The sequence below is a fragment of the Triturus cristatus genome, chromosome 3_1, assembly GCF_964204655.1.
Source record: "Triturus cristatus chromosome 3_1, aTriCri1.1, whole genome shotgun sequence".
Lineage (NCBI taxonomy): Eukaryota > Metazoa > Chordata > Amphibia > Caudata > Salamandridae > Triturus > Triturus cristatus.
In genome coordinates, this window is record NC_140583.1 from 1,168,381,621 (window position 1) to 1,168,399,434 (window position 17,814).

General features: G+C 46.4%; 1 protein-coding gene across 15 annotated transcripts in view; it reads left to right on the forward strand.

Moving 5' to 3' along the window:
• The window catches only part of PKNOX2 (PBX/knotted 1 homeobox 2), a 3,737,380-nt gene that overhangs the window by 3,689,446 nt on the left and 30,120 nt on the right, over positions 1-17,814 (forward strand). For all 15 annotated transcript variants that reach the window (XM_085646078.1, XM_085646083.1, XM_085646080.1 and 12 more), the window contains one exon: positions 826-1,004. In XM_085646078.1, the coding sequence (XP_085502204.1) occupies positions 826-1,004 (179 nt within the window). The remainder of the gene's footprint in view (positions 1-825; positions 1,005-17,814) is intronic.

Sequence of the window (17,814 nt, forward strand, 5' to 3'; positions counted from 1 at the left end):
TGCAGTGGCAGGCCTGAGACATGTTTGCAGGGCTACTTATGTGGGTGGCATTTAATTTACAGTCCTGGGCACACAGTGCACTTTACTAGGGACGTACCAGTAAATCAGATATGCCAATCATGGATTACCAATTGCAATCACAATTTATACAGAGAGCACTTGCACTTTAGCACAGATTAGCAGTGGCAAAGTGACCAGAGTACACAAACCAGCAAAAACGAAGTCCAGCATACAGTCAGAAATACAGGAGGTAGAGACACAAAGACAGGAGAAACCACACCAAGGCTGTCAGGTCTAACACAATGTTATGCTTTTTTGCCCCTTGCAAGCCACATTGTGTTGAACTTATTTTACCAGGTTTTCTAGGGCATCAGTCTGAAGGGACAGTCACTGCAGTATGTGAGGCTATATTGACACGGTTGTCTAAGTCACATGCGTTTTAAGCCACATCTACTTCCATTGAGGCATTTTTCTTTGAATTCACTGGTTCTCACAAGAGGCTCAATGGGGCTTGCTCTTTGCCCTTAGCCTTCTTTATGTTTGTGAAGTATTCTTGAGCCATATAATGGGTGAATGTAACAGCCAGAAATGTTTCTCTATCATAAGCAACATTACCACACAATAGCACATAACAAGTTGCAGGCACAAAGCTGTAACTTACCCGTCCAAGGATAGTATTGAGACTAGGCCACTACATGCTGCAGTAATATTTTCATCCCTAGGCCAACATCAAAGAGATGATAATTAGAGACTCCGTGGAAAGGTTGGATTTGGAGACTTTACTTACTGTGTTTTTTCTCTATTTATGTTTTCTTTTCTGGAAAGGTTTATCAATGCCAGACGACGCATCCTGCAGCCAATGCTAGATGCCAGCAACCCAGATCCTGCCCCAAAAGCTAAAAAGATCAAATCTCAGCACAGGCCAACTCAGAGGTTTTGGCCCAACTCCCTTGCAGCAGGAGTTTTACAGCAGCAAGGTGTCCTCTCTGGATCTAACCCAGATGGTAAGTGTCTGGTGAAGGCTGCAGCATCTAAGAGAATGCAGAGTTGTGTGTTCACAGTGCAATAATGAGGGTTTAGTGCAAAGGAATGGAGAAGGGTTTAAACATAGGCACATGCTTATTAGATTATCATAGACCAGTGTTCGCTGTATGGCACCAGCAGAGGGATTTTGCAGTCTTAAATAGGCTAGGCTAGGGTATCCTATGACCACAATGAGATAAGTTCGACCTGTCCCTCTCATTCAGGCAGAGGCTGCTTAATGACTGATGTCGTTGTGATATTTCTCTGTAAGAAAATGTTTTTGGGGCATTTTCGATCAGTGTTTTAATATTGTTGGATTTTAAATGTTATCTAACTGCTATTTTGTTTCCCAAACACTGTATAGAAACAGGATGTTAAAACAGAATGCACAACGTGGTCTCGCGACCAGAAAGAACATATGGCAGACCAATGTGGCACAGAAACTGAAATCAAAGCTCAAGGGCACTTTCTCAGTGATCCACTTCTATCGTTCTGTGGGTTTAGAATCTCGCAGAGCATTTACCTCTGTTTGACTGACGAAGTATTTTGGGTTAGTGTGTCACGGAGGTTGTGTTGTCTATCTGCAATGTACTGTGTACTATAAAGAGACAGTGTCCTCACAAAGGCCTAACAGATTTATGAAATAAGGTATATTCTAATCTAACAGTGCCCCTTAACCTGTGCACACCCTCACAGTTAAACACGTGAACAATAAAACGAAGACTTGTTCCAAGAAGAAACTGCGAACACACATGCAAGCGTTCCATCAAAAACCACCTAGATCTGATTCCGTTTAATATACACGTTACTATTTCACAGACAAGCATTGGCATAGCCAATAGGTCTCGCCTTTGGGACCTTATAAGTGTTTAGCCATGCAACAGTTGCATAACTAAATACTTATAAGGTCCCAAAAGCGAGACCTATTGGCTATGCCAAGCATTCGTGCGGCGAAAGTGATCGCGATCAAACATCAAAGCGGCCGTGCGGCTGCGAAAGTGAAAGTAATCGCGGTAAAGCGCGGCGCCCGCGCACATGCACTGTAGCTCTAGGCTGGCTTGGTAGCACTTTTTGGAGCCCTCTCAAGAAGTCTTGCCAGACCAGTGCATGCGCTGGGTCAGGCGAGACCTAATAAACATTTCAACAGTGATTCTCACATTAGCCGCAGACATCCAGGTTCCAATTGACCTCCCTATAGGCTCGCCTACGTTGTTTCGTGAAATGGTGACAGTGACTTAGATTTTTTGAATAAGCAAAGACACTACCTCCATTCATAAAATCAAGATTTTAATTAATCTAGGCGTATGACAGTGTATAAAAAGTGGAAGAATGCAGTGGGGTAGGGTCCAAGAACGTTCCAGTTCAATATTTTTTTAATGTAGAATAATTCAAGGCGCACCCAGTGGTGCAGTAGTTTTGGCGGAGCACTGTCAACAAGGTTTAGGTTTAATTCTCCGTATGACATGATGCACTCACATGCGGGAATTTGCCTGCTCAATCCCACTGTGTGCATGGGAGAGGGCTGCTCAAGCATTCACTTGAAGAACCCCCAAAAAGTCTCAAGAAGAAAGCCTAAGAGCGATATGTGATCTCATGAACCATCCACAGCTAATTTTCCTATTATTCGTTGACATGAAAGGTGGGATAAAAAAATGCAGGATCCAGTTAAAACTCTTGGGGCCCGAATCACCAGGAACATCCATACTCATGGCCGAGGAGGCCCTCTGTGAAACAGGCCCTTGGTGTGCAACTGATTTTTGAGACAAAGCAGACAGGTGTTTGTTGTACTTCGTGCAGTGGACACCCAAGTCCAAACAGGTGGCCAAAACTAGGAATAATGCCCTGTTCATGATTACAGGAGGGAACACATGTTTTGTGGAGTAAGGAGTATGGTGCTTTGTAGAGTATGTCCAGTGCAATGTTAATTCACAGCATTATGGGCACTGCCCAACTGGAACCCTCCCAAAGAGAGCTTTGAGGTCTTTCCAAAAAGAAACACACATTATTGCTGGAGTTTTTTGGCAATTAGCATTTTAACTAATCTCTGGGGAAATGCAGAACACTGTATGCCAAATTCATTGCAAAATGTGAGACATTAACACCCCGTGAAAACCACTAGTCATTCAACTTAACAACACCCACCATTGTCTGGACTTACGGGTGCCACAGACAGGCCTTACTTGAGAAAATATTCTTTCATATGTGTGATATTCTCAAAACCTCTTTCAGAGAGCCACAAGGCACGCAGAAACTACAGGGCCCAACTGTGGTGGTTGAGGAGTTTTACTCCTGAAGTGTTGGTACACAACCTACTATAGATTCTGAGCAACTGGTCACAGACCCCCCCCTCCGTACTTAGCTCTCAGTTGTAGCTGTGGACAAGCAGTCAAAGACTCCCTCAGGGAGAAGTGTAGATACACTCACACACTTCTCTTAACTCAAAGTGCACACAGTGTTGTCAATAAATCAAGGCCCAGTCAAAAACTTGCTTTTATAAGGAAACAAAGTACTTTATTTATTAATCTACACATTTAAAGGAATAACAACATTAATTAGAAACAGCACAAATACCCTGAGGTTGAGGCTCTGGCTTTTGTCAGGGAAATCCCAGTTCCACCCTCTTCCTTGTAACGTAGTCGGGGTTATTCCCCATTCACTAGTGGCCGCATCCAGGGAATCATTACTACTACGCCATACTCAAGAGTTCGCTCCTGTTTGACTTCTTTGGAATTTATTCAAAAGCATCTATGGTGGAGCAGCACCGTCAGCAGCAAGTCCCCCAGTGCCCAACAGGCCCAGTTCAAGTCTTAGATGCTCCTGCAGCATGGAAGCATTCAGCACTATGGTGAGGGCTCTGACTGCGGGCACTGCAGTGTTCAGGTCCTGTTTGGAGAAGTCGGGCTGCTTGTGGTACACTTGACAGCAAGCTGCAGGATTGGGCTCTCTTTCTGAGCAGCGCTGCTAGCTTCTCAGTGATTGGGCATGCTCAAAGCTTGTGAAGATGCAGTAAGTCAATCCTCCCTACACAGTAATTTTGAATTAGTCAGGGGCAGTTCTCGCTATGGGAGCTCGATTTTGCTGAATGCAGCCTCAGTCTTTCCTTGAGTGACAGCCCAAAACCTCCTTTCAGCATCAGTACTGGTAGCCCCTCCTAGCATATGGGGTTGCAGAGATTATTTACACCTCAAGCGCCGACTGCTCTGGTGCAATCGCCTCCACTTTGGTGGTTACGAGTCTTGGCACTTTAGTCGCAGTGTCTTCAGTGGGTTTAGAAAGTCCTGTACGGTGTGTAGCACATGGATCAGTCCACAGCGGCCATCTCCTGGCATACGGGGGGAGCGGAGTCAATACTGCACACGGGTAAAGATCCGATCCCTCCAACGCTCTCCTCTTTCTCACAGAACATGCTGGTTTTGGCAAGCAGGCAGGTGCTGGTGCTCCAGGATCTAAGAGAGGTGATCTTGGGATTCCCTGGGTGATGTCTCTTCACCCAACAGAGAGACTAGCAGGACTTTGTCTCCAGTACAGGTCACAGGCAGAAGTCTTGCAGAGCTTCCCCTACTCATACAGCTGGTCTGGCTTATGGCAGATGACACATTTGTGGGGTCTCAACCTCGCCTTCTTATAGTCCTTTTCCGGACACTAAATGTGATTTAGGGTCTGATTCTTTGAAGTTTTATGGTGGGGTTCTGCTTGTTTTGAAGTGTACATTTTTCTTTTTCTTCTTTCCTGCCACAGCAGGCAAAACTCTGAAGCTGATTGTTCCACAACACAGTCCCTGGGAGTGTTCAGGGTTCACATCTGGATGTCAGCCACAGTGATATGTGCATTAAAAGGTTAACCATGGGCTCCCAGCCCTACTCTTTATGATTACCTTTTCAGCTTCATCCTCTTCCTGAGATGATGTGTGCAGGCCCCTTCCTTGTGATCTATCACTGAAGCAAAGAGCACCCTATTGAAATATAAAGCGGGAGTATCTTCCTCCTTTCCCCAGTGTGTGTCCTACCCAGCTCACAGGATTGCAGCAATGCATACATCTGTATAAGGGGATTCTTCTGATCCTCGTGCCTTCACCAGGAAGGCGTGGGCTTCCCAAAATGAAGAACCTAGGGTCCTCCATGCAGTGCAGCTTTTCTACATTGTACCTTGTGTGCTCTGCACAACCTGTCACCTTTCATGTATTGTACTTCACACATGCACCCATACAACCAGCACATGTGGCATTGCGCACGTACTGTACACTACTACATCTCTCATATAATGTATGTACAGGCACTCATTACATTCACTAATGACACATATACTCACATGTCTTGCTCCATCCCTGTGCTGTACCCTTCCCAGGCACATGGACATCAACCACAGAGCCACTACTTTTGCGATGCGCTGCCCAGCACTCCACACTACCTAATGTAGGCCAAGGATGAGTTAATCACACAGCAGATAAACTTTTAGAAAAGGTGATTGAGCCTGTAGGTCTCACTCCAGTGACATAGGGCAAAAAGGACCTGTTCACTGCTGCTGATCATTTCACAATATGCTGCCACTACTACACGTGCACGTGTTACTTCGTTCTGTGATTATATGAATACATATGCATTCGGTGATGTGACTGTAAAGGCTGAACTACACCAAGTGTAGTAAAACTTTCTGTTGACAATACTAGCCAAATGCTGCAATAGAACTAAGGGCCTCATTTCGAAGTCAGTCATAAACCAAACCGACCGACTCCTTTTCGTAATTGGTTCGGACCCATTCGCGTTCGGTGAGCCCGACCGACTGATTACAATGCTTCCGAACACAGTTCATAAAGTCTCCCATTGACTTCAATAGGAGCCTGTGTTTCGTCCGACTACACAGGGTCCCATTGAAAAAAGGGGTGGTTGCGGAAAACCTTGCACCGTGAGGTGGTCACCCCATAGTACCTACAACACTGTGCATAGTTTAACAGGGGGGTCCCTTGGGTACCCCAAAGGCCCCCAACCAGAGGCCTCAGGATGAAGGAGGTTCTGCTAGGGGGCCTCAAAGCAGTTTCTGACAACCCTGTTGTGTCGGACAGACCGAGTCGGAAAGGCTGTCAGAATCCGACATCATAATATGCTGGTCGGAAAGGCAGTCCCTAGATTCGGAATGACCGATCGGTTTGCTTTCCGACCGAGAACATCGTAATTGGTCGGTCAGAAATGTTTCTGACCGAGTTGGAAACATAGGTTCTGACACGGTTTAGGGGAATCCGATTGCCGTTCGGAGCCTTTCTGACCGACGTCGTAATCAGCCCCAATATGTTGCACTTCACCTGCTGCAGTAGATCTTTTCCACTAATTTAAAGGACATAATGGCCAGTGATATTAGAATGCTGTTCTTGTGGTCCCTCAGTCAGTAAATGTTTAATTTCCTAAAATAATTGGGTCAAAATCTTCCTTCCAAATATTCATGTGCTGGTAAAAATGTATCCTAATCAAAGAAATAATATTCACTGCCCCAAGAACCCTAATAAAGGTTCATACTGCATTGAGATGAAGGTATTATTGCAAGATATCAGAAGCCAGAAGTAAGTACATAAAACATAAACTCAACCCTTTAAATCCACTGAGGTCTGGGGTAATAATACAGTTATCCTGTGGGGTTTATTTATAAGGACTGCATCTATAGATTGTGCCTTTTGAGTCAATCTCTTGTATTGAGTATGTGTACTCACTTCCATCCCAACAAATGAATCAATGAATTGTGTACAACAACTTTTTTTTTCAATATATACTTTCTTGTATTTAAACAATGCATCACATTATTGGATCAAAAAGTAAACAAATGTGCAGACGTGCGGTGCTGAAAAAAGATGGGTGTATTTACAAGCAGCCCTAAAACACACATAATGTGACTGAGGACAGTAGTGCTAATGCAGAAATGTATCTCCCTGTATTTAGGTATATGGTTCTTTTTAAGCAGCAAGAGAGATAAGGAATTTCCCAATTCAAGAGATCCAAGACATGTATTTTTCAGGAACTCAGGTCCACAACTGGATTCTGGTTAGTCAGTTTACTGTAAATACTAAAGCAAATTCAGGTATATCACTCTTAACATGATAGTATAAAAATACAACAAAAAAAAGATGAAGCCAAATCTCCGGAACCGATTCACCCTATATAACAAAAAGAAAACTACAAACTCAGTTATTGACACATAGGTTATTAAAGGACAAAAATGTAAGTTAGATTGCATCGAAAGAAAAATTCCCAGTTCCCTAACTATCCCTACACTATGTAAAAGTGGAAACCTAGACAGAGGAAGGAAAGCATAAAATGTGTCAGTTGTCAGAGTCCTCCTAAAAAGAAACTCTAACTGTGGTCATGTAGCCTAATGTCACAAGAGGTCTGTACCTTGAATCGTTTGCAAGAGAAGTGTCAGCTGTCCCTAACTTCATTAGTACAAAAGCAACCATCCAATACAGGCACTACCTACCTGTGGGTAACTTTCCACTATCCCAGCGGCCTTCAAAGACTCCTTTTTCCACCTCCTGCTTTACACAGTAAACTTCCCACACTTCCTTGGTGCCATCTCCTTCTCCTATGAGAATTTATCCCTTCTTCATTATCGCATACTTTCCCAGGTCTAGCTATAGACTAAACAATAGGCCCTTCTCTAAACTAATAATGTCTTATCCACTTGCAGTGGGCACACAAATAGATGAAACATTTCACAGTACAAGTAAAAGGAAAATTAAACGCTAGTCTGAAAGTGAGGTACACAGTATTCAGGCCTACCGTTAGGCTAACTTAAAATCACACAGGTTACACTAAAGCTTCTCATTGACTCATAAAGCATATTATATCATATTCCCCATTGTCATGAATATCAATTTCTACTAGGTTATTATTATAATGATAATGTATAACTATTTCCCAAAACATGCTTAAGGGATAGGTTATATTTGGGTGTCAATAGGATGTTCAAAGTTATCATTTCATTTCTAACACACATGGGAAATACTGTAGGACAGAGAAATACTTTCCATCTTGAGCATAAACTCTTTCAGTCCTAAATTAGTCACATAGAATACACGTGAGTGTGGAATACTCATGATTATAATGCACTCCTATGAAAACTGTTAAAAGAAAGATGGATAACATAAAGCGTAAAATTACACTTCTCCAGTAGTTGTCATGCGATTAATAGCATAGGGTTTGTGAATACATTAATTGGAAGCCTTGCTCGCTTCTCCAGATAAAACTAATAACCCATGATGTTTTAGTGGATTTTTAAGGCTGCGTGAAAAAGCACTCACCTTTTGTTTGCACAGCTCTATCTGCACCTTTGTTCATTTGCCAATACAGTTATGTGATATGTTATGTTATGTTTAATTTATAAAGCGTACAGCTACTTAAAGTGTCCCTGCGCTTACTCCAGAAAAAAGTAAACTGCACACAAATCAGGAACTAAAAAAGCAACGTTTTAAGCTTTTTCCTAAAAAGCAGTGGATCCTGAGTGTCATGGATTGCCAATGGTAGCACATTCCATGCCAGGCCGGCTTTACGGACAAAAGTACTCCCGCCAAGCCTTTGTCGCTTGAACCTAGGAATCTACATCAGAAGCTGGTCAGAGGAGTGAAGCTGTCTGCTAGGTCTATAAAAAGCAAATCTCTTTTGAAGATAAGTAGGGCCTAGACCATAAAGGGCCCGATGTGCAATAGACATCTTAAATTTCAGCCGAGATTTAACTGGGAGCCAGTGCAAGCTACGTAAATGGATCCAAACACTATGTGTAGATGAAAGTCCCAATAGCAGTCTGGCTGCTGAGTTTTGGACTACTTGCAATTTATTTGCCAGGTAGCCTGGACTACCAACCAAAAGAGCGTTGGCATAGCCCAATTGGGATAAAATCAAAGCCCGGACCACAGTTTCCTTAGCACTGACAGGCAGAAGAGGGAGAAACTTCCTCAAGATTTTCAAAGTTCCAAAGCAGGTTCCTACCAGTTTCTTCACTTGTGTCGAAAAGATCAGGTTTTCGTCAAACCAGACACCAAGGTTTTTTGCAGTGCCCTTGCCCATTGTGGGTCAAGGAAAACCCCGGGCCCATAGCCTTTACCTGAAGTCCACTGGGAACGAGCCATACAAAAGCACTTTAGAGTTTTCTTCATTGCACTTCAATTGTGGAGGACAAACAGTGCTGCGCCGCCCCAACAGAGTCGTCAAACAGAAGCTGAGTGTCATCTGCATAGGCCATCATTTTAGCCCCCAGTGACTCCGCAAGTTAAACCTGTGGAGTCACATAGATGTTAAAAAGAAGAGGGCTGAGTGATGAGCCCTGCGGTACACCGGCTGTCAGCTGCATAGGCATGGAGGCACAAGGTGGAAGCCAAACCTGCTGCGACCTTTTTTCCAAAAAGGATCTGATCCAGCACAGCTCCGATCCCGAAATACCAATTTCCTCTAGGCGATCAAGGAGTAAAGAGTGCGGCACCGTATCGAATGCCGCCGAAAGATCGAGCATAACCAAGGCTGCTCTCCCGCCGGCATCCAAACACTCCCGGACCGCCTCAGTCACCTCCAGCAATGCTGACCAGATTGGGCTGGATGAAGCAAACCAGACACCTCTACATAGTTGGTGAGCTGAGACGTAACAACCTTCTCGCATACTTTGGCCAAACTTGGCAAGAGCGAGATAGGACGATAGTTCTCAGGGAGCAGAGGGTCAAGAGATGGCTTTTTGAGGAGGGGGAGGATCAGCGCCTGCTTCCATGATAATGGGACTCAAGCCTCGCGAAGTGACTTGTTAACCATAAGATTAACTTCAAAATTAATAGAGTGTGCCACTTCTGACAGAAGCCTAGCTGCACATGGATCCTTTGGTGATCGAGATTTAAGTACCTCAAGAATTCTAAGGGTACAAGGCAGATCAACAGGTTTAAATACAGAAAAGATGGAAGTAGCTTTTATCATCTGCTTCCCCAGCGAGGCAAGAGTAGAATTCTTGGAAACGGTTGAAAAAGAATCCTGTATGCTAACTATTTTGTCCCTGAAAAATGTTGCCACGGTGTTGCACCAGGTAACCAAGCAGGGTACCGCCAGAACCTGGGCACTGGGAGACACAAAACTCTTCACAATAGAAACATTTTCTTTAGAATTGTTATTAGCCTGATTAATGCGATCGGAGAAGTGCCGGCCTTTGGCCATTCCAATAGCCGCATAGTAAAGTTTTTTTTTGGCTCTGAGTGCAAGTTTGGCTGTAGGGCAATAGCCACTGGAACGCCATGCTCTCTCCAATACCTTGCAAGCATGTTTCAAAGTCCTCAGATCAGAAGTAAATCAAGGCTTGGAAGGGGACTCTCTCCTCAGTTTAGGCTGACCTGGAACAGAAAGAGCGCCGACTGAAGCAGTAATCCAATCTGCAAAACTTGACACATTATCCTCAAGGTCCTCAGAAAGGGAAGGACGCGAGGCTGCCAAGCAGCCGCTCAGCTGCCCGGCATCGAGTTTCCTAAAGGTGGGAGGCCGATAGTAACTAAATGGTCATGGTGGGCGCTTGATGTCCCATGAAAAAAATATGGGAAAATGATCCGACCAGGCGACAGGGAGTGGCCTTTCAACTATATTAGGAAAATTGGCACAGATGGTGTCCAGAGTGTGCCCCCCTTGATGGGTCAGATATCTGACCCATTGGGTGAGCTGGACTAAGTGAAGAGAGTCCATAAAAGCAGCCGAGTCGGCTGCCTCCATAGAATCGAGATGGATATTGATATCCCCAAGGAGCAGATAGTTCGAAAAACGCAGTGCTCTATCTGCCAAAGCGTCCCCACATGATTCCAAGAATACATTGGCTGTCCCCGGTGGACGATATATCAGAGACCCCCCCAGAGTGAAGTGGGCAGAGAGTTGTAAGCTAAAATCAAGGACCTCACATGCACCCCAGATAGTAGATGTTTCGCTATGCAGGGACCAGCATTCTCTATATAAAATTGCCAGGCCCCCACCTCTGCCGACTGGGCGATCAACTCAATGAATTTTATAGCCAGCAGGAGTGGCCAAGGCCACAATAGGATTAGAGAATGCATCAAGCCAAGTCTCAGTGATGAACAACAGATCTAGAAGATTATCAGAGACCAAATCTGCAACGTCTACATAATGCTTCCTCAAAGATCTAGCATTAATGAGGCCGGCACTAATGCTCCCCTGCACACGTGAGTCAGCAGACATGCTGTCAGAAAGAAGCTGCGGTGCTAAACAAAAGCCACAGTCCACACAGACAGTAACACTAGTGGAGCCTACCAAGTTGTCACTGTGTGACGGACATAGTGGAGTTCTAAATGACCTTAAAAACATGCTAGAATACTGGAAGTTGTGTCTAATCGTTGAATCCGAACAGGCAGAATGACTCGCCTTGAGCACTGAATTTGCTTGCCTTTGCGCTCGCCCGCTGCGCGTATGACTAGAACCCATTAAATAGAATTTGGCTAATGCCGGTATGCAACGTCCAACGACTGGACCGCTGACCGCGAGGAACACGCGTCACGTCCAAAATGGCCGCTAGCCGGTAGTGGCTACAGCTACAGTGTGATGCAGTGGCATGGAGTCCAACACTCTCCGAATGCCATGCAAAAAGATGCCACCAAACACAAAACAATGAACAAATTAAAAAAGTCTGCTGAGATTTGCCCCAAAGTTAAAAACACAAAAGAAAAAGAAGCGTTCCCCCCAATTCCCAAATTGTAGCGGACTGCACAGATTTAAAAATTATTTAATTCAACGTGAACAGAGAGCACCTTACTAGAGCGCCGTCCGTCTAACTGAAGGCGGTTAAATACAGTTTACCCAATGCCGGTATGCAACGTGCAACGACTGGACTGCTGACCGCGAGGAACGTGTGTCACGTCCAAAATGTAAAAAGATGCCACCAAACACAAAACAATGAACAAATTAAAAAAGTCTGCTGAGAATTGCCCCAAAGGTAAAAACACACAAGAAAAAGAAGCGTTCCCCCCAATTCCCAAATTGTAGTGGACTGCACAGATTAAAAAATTATTTCATTCAACGTGAACAGAGAGCACCTTACTAGAGCGCCGCCCGTCCAACTGAGCCCGGTTAAGTAGAGTTTACCCAATGCAGTATGCAACGTGCAACGACTGGACCGCTGACCGTGAGGAACACGCGTCATGTCCAAAATGGCCGGTAGCCGGTAGTGGCTACAGGTACAGTGTGATGCAGTGGCATGGAGTCCAACACACTCCGAATGCCGTGCAAAAAGATGCCACCAAACACAAAACAATGAACAAATTTAAAAAGTCTGCTGCGATTTGCCCCAAAGTTAAAAACACACAAGAAAAAGAAGCGTTCCCCCCCAATTCCCAAATTGTAGCGGACTGCACAGATTTAAAAATTATTTCATTCAACGTGAACAGAGAGCACCTTACAGATATCAGAAGCCAACATTGTTTTTCTGTATCATATCTGAGAAATACTGGGTACCTTGAAATGCTAATGTCTTTACAGCCAAATTCCTATTTTAGATATCAGATAATTAAAAGATGAAAGGTAAACAACTCGCGTATGTGCTCTGGGTGACTTCAATAGACATTATGATTACTGTAAAATTGTTCCAGTTCTAGTAATACTCCACCTCGTTACATCCACAGATAAGTTCTAAATACCAAATGGTGGATTTCTATTAACATTTTAGGAAGTTAGCATGCATTGTAAATTATATGCTCATGCCTAAAAGAACACTTTGTGATAGTTCACTTGAAACCCTTATCTAGAGAATGTAAGAGATCTTAAAGTGTTTACCACATTTTTTAACTTTTTGAAGAATAAGTCCAGTCCCATCTATGGTCTAATTATTAGGTTAACGTATCTGTAGTTTTACCACATATAAATTAAAAAGACCATTCCAAACCGAACAGCTACAAATCAACGGGGTTTATATCTTTTTAAAACAATATTGCGGATTCCATTAATAATGGGCATTTGTTTTATGTCTCAAAGTCTTGCAAAAATAGGAGAATGAAGCAATTTCCCTATTGAATGGGAAATCTCTAGACACCCTAAGGTCCAAAAGATACGTAACTCTTCACAATCTTTTTTTTCAATTTAGTTTCAAGTGCAAAACCTGGTTTGCAGTGGAAAGTTCCCTCAAAGTAATGCAAATCAGCACTTAGCGCTACTTTGTGTTATTCTTCGTCAAGGGGGCATTCCATGGGTGGTACATGGGCATTTCCATGCAACCACCCATGGTTTTTGATGCAAACCCCTATGTACTAACATTAGTAGACAGGGTTTTGCGGCACAAAATAAATAAAGCACCACTTTGAAGCAGGCTTTTAAAAGGAGAAATGCTTTTATTTCTCCAAACTTTTTCCACTTTACATGTGTGATGCACAGTAAAGCACACATCCGACATGGGAAATGATTAATAGCTAGTCTAAAGGTAGTATTTTTTACTGGAAGGCTATCAGTCCAGTACAAAACCTATGCAAAGACTTACACAGTTACCTTTATACTATGGTACAATGGTGTGTGCATGGCGCTCGGCTACCTGATTGTGCGCCAGCACTAGGGAGAGAGCAAGATTGTGCCACTTTGCTGGTCTCACCTTGTGACGCTGTGGGAAGTTGGCCTGGCATATGATGTCTCCTTGTTATAGGGGACACCTTGCACCAGTCCAATTCGACTCTTATTGATGATAGGTTTAAGACAACCTTTAAAGAAAGCTATCCTAGTGGTAGCTGTGGAGAGCAGCCTTCAGGCTAAGTCTTGAAGGAGTGTTAAGCTTATTGTTTTACCATAGATAACCTCTTGAATGACCAAATGAAAGAGTAGTCCACACAGGTATATATATAAAATATATGTATTTATTCTGGACAGAATCCCACAAGTCTCTTTATGAGGCTGAGGCAAAGTTACAATTCAAACAAGCATTGATAGATACAATAAATAGCACTGGAATCATAGGGCCCCAGGGGGGGACCAAACCATATATTAAAAAAGTGGTATAAGAACCACGACAATTCTACAGACAATGCCTAGGGCATTAGGATCGCTGGCCCCTTAAGAATCCACCCCAGGTTATGAGGAAGGGGTCCCACGGGAGGCGCGTGCAGTGGAAATAGCTGCTATCGGGATCTCTATTAAAGCCTATGGAGAATGTCGCGGTTTGATTTAAACAGATTAAAGACACTTCTAGCAGGAGTTCAAAGTTAAAAACTTAGAGTTAAGCTTTTGAGGAGCCCACTACCATGGCAGTACCGAGGTACCACTGTTACCTGCCCCAGGGAAGCCGGGTGCATAGGTCGTTTTTGATGTCAGGTCGCGGGCTGATTTTCAATGGGAAAATGTACAAAACTGCTGCTAGCCAAAAGCGTTGATGATGCAGTGAAGATTGAAGTTGTAGATCTTGTAGTGAAGAACCTGAAAGCAGAGGGGACAGAGTCTGGGTCACGGCACAGTGACCAGGGAGCTCAAAGGAAAAAGCCCTCCAATGTCGGGTGCTTCAAGTGGAAAGAGGTGTAGCTTGGATCTGCAGCCACGGGCTCCGGGAGGCTTCAAGGAAGGCCAGCTTCTGGAGGACAACTGTCCAACGTCGGATGAGGGTATCTGCGGTATTAGTGTCCAGATTGGATCCACTAAGCCTTGGCAACCGCAACCCACGCAAGATGAACAAATCAGCTACTGGTGCAGACTCACGAGGTCTGTGAGAAGTCTCCTTTAGAGAGACTGTAGAGCGGGCCTGGAGCAACCAGGGAAACTCTTGGAAGTCGAAATTGTCCTCCGCTAGGGCCCACAAGTCGAGAGACAAGGGACCGCAGAAGGCAGCAAAATGGATTGCGTAAAATGGAGCCCACGGGCCACCGGAGGGGGCTAGGGTGCTGATCTTTGGCACAATTGCTGCTTGGTTGTTGGCTCAAAGATGGGCCAAAGCACAACTTCCCCACTGGTCAGGGTCGTGTGCTATGCAAGAGGTGGCCGGTGTCCTGGGGTATTGGGAATCTCGGCACCCATGCGGTCCACGGTGCTCAGACTTGCTGTGCACACTCACTGGCCTCTGGGATGCTTAGGAAACCCACCTCAAGGTTGCTGGGAGTCGACGAAGTCCGTAGGAGCTGCAAAGTTCCAACTGGGTCACTTGCAGTGTTTCAGGTGCCTGCCAAGCAGGGGGGTAACTCCTTTACCCCAAGGGAGATTTCTTCAGTCAGCTGGGCAGCAGCTCGTCGAAGGTCAAGTCTGTGAAGTCCAAGATTAATCTGAGGCTCTGGGGACACAGTATTTACCTTTATCCCCAAGATTAGAGGAGGGTGCAGATCAGAGCCTACCAATGAGAGTTGAGGCGGGAAAGGGTGGCTACACCCACTCCCCTTTGGTGTGTTTCCCGCCTGGGCGATGGGCAGGATGCCCCTGAACCGGTTCCAGGCGGTGTATGCAGAATGTAGGCGCTGTAGCAGCCTACGTGCAACTCTGAAAGGCAACATATGGTGCACCCCCCCAGTTCCAATCCATATACCCTGTCTGGGGAGGTGCTAGCACCTCCCTGCCACAGGAGCCCTATTGTCCAGCTGGCGAGGCTGGGGTTTTCCCCAGCAACAGACAGCCAGAGTCGTGTGGGTGGCGGGTGTTGGACCCGGCCTCGTAGCACGGCTCTACTTGTCCCCGCACCACCTAACCTGGTACCTGCAGCCCCGAGCCCACGGCCTAGCCGATCCTTTCCACCAGAACACACGCACCCGACCCGGACATCCTCGTCCATGGACTCTCTCCCTTCGGCCACCGCGGGCCCGCGTGCCCACTTCATGCACCAAGATGGCCGCCTGGCCCCAGCGCGACCCGGGCCTAGCGGCGCCACTCCGGCTGGAGGACACCACGCTTGCCAGTGGATGAGAGAGGGAGGAGCAGTTCTATCGCACCTCTGAACTCCCCTGGGACGATGAGTTTCGATCGGCCCTCCGGCCTCCCTGAGAGCTGGCTCCACGCCTGCTGGGTGTCTGGGACTCCTCCCGACCCGGCCCTGAGAGGATCAAAAGACAATGGCAGGAAACCCCGACAAGCGACCCCCAGGTGACAAGACCCCTGCCTGCACAGACTCCGGACATCAAAGAGGGGTCGACCTATAACAAGGGGTGCTCTGAGACTGTCCGGCAGATTCGACGCTGGAACAACAAGAGCCTGCTGACGCGGTCGCGGCTCCTGGAACTTAGAACCACCTGAGCCCTGCTGAGTGACTCGCGGCTCCCTGAAGATCGTAAGACCTCCGAACTGTACCTGAGCCCTGCTGAGTGACTCGCGGCTCCCTGAAGATCGTAAGACCTCCGAACTTGTACCTGAGCCCTGCTGAGTGACTCGCGGCTCCCCGAAGATCGTAAGACCTCCGAACTTGTACTTGAGCCCTGCTGAGTGACTCGCGGCTCCCTGAAGATCGTAAGACCTCCGAACTGTACCTGAGCCCGCTGAGTGACTCGCGGCTTCCACCGACTCCACTGGTCCCGCCGGACCCCAACGACAACAAGCCTACCCCCCAGCTCGAGGATTGTGAGCTGTGCGTTGGGTACGTCCTTGCCTTGAACCTTACCAGAGACTGTCCCGCTACCCCCTATCCCTTCCGAGACTCATTGAGCCCGCGCTCTCCTTGTACATATTTGCAGTGCTAACCTGTTTGATAAAGAGTGATTCTTAAGAACGCACGGTGTGGTGTTTCTGTGTCGTGTGGTGCCAGAAGTATAGTGCCTGGCTACGATACTTTGAGGGTGGGTCTCAGGGTAGCCAGGACCCCCTTTCCGGGCTCCTCTGAGGTCGCCGTCTAACATTGGTGGCAGCGGTGGGATTCGGGCCCATCACCTAGAGATCGTACCGTGAACGACGGACGCACTACCGACAAAGATGGCAGAAGGAAACGTCATGATCCCCGCAGAAACCAACGCCAACAGGTGGAACAACTAGAAGAATACACGCACAAAGAACTAAAGCAATTCTGCAAAGAACTTAAAATCGCGACCACCGGTCTCAACACCAAAGAAGATTTGCAGAAAGCACTGAAAGCTTGGGTGGATGCCGGGGCCTCCCGCCCGGAAGGCACGGGGGAGCGCCCCGACGAAGCCGAACCCCCCCAAGGCGAAAGCAGCAGCAATCAGGTGCGAGGCATCGTACCAGACGGGGGCCTATCCCCGGAAGAACTCGCGGACAGAGAGAGAAGCCGCAATCACGAACTCGAGTTAGCCAAACTCAAAATCGAAGGCGAATTAAAGTTAGCGGAAAAAAAGCTAGCAGTAGAGCAAATGCGCGTGCAAGGCGAGCTAGAAGAGAAGAAGCTCCAACGGGAACACGAAGGAAGGAAGCTCCAACTAGAGCACGAACGCAGCTTGAAGGAAATCGAGCTCAAGGCCAGAAGCGAGGCCCCCGGGAAACCGAGAGGCGGCCTCCCCAGCGGAGCAGAAGGTCCACATCCCCAAGGACGTGGTCAAAGAATATTATAAAAACGATGACATTCAACAATGGTTCAGGGTCTACGAGGTCGCCATGACCTCCCATCGGGTCCCGCAGAAGGACTGGGGGGCGGGGTTGTGGGGACGGTTTCTGAGCGAAGGAAGAGACACCCTGCTCGACCTACCCATCTCTCTGCAGACCTCCTACAGCCACCTGAAAGAGGCTCTACTCACAAGGTACGGTCTCACCCCCGAGATGTACCGTCAGCGATTCCGGGACTGCAGGAAAATCCCGGGCACCACCTGGGTGGAATATGTAAACTTTTTCAGTCGGGCCTTCGATGGGTGGATCAAGGGCAGCAAAGTCACCACCCTTGAGGAACTCACCAACC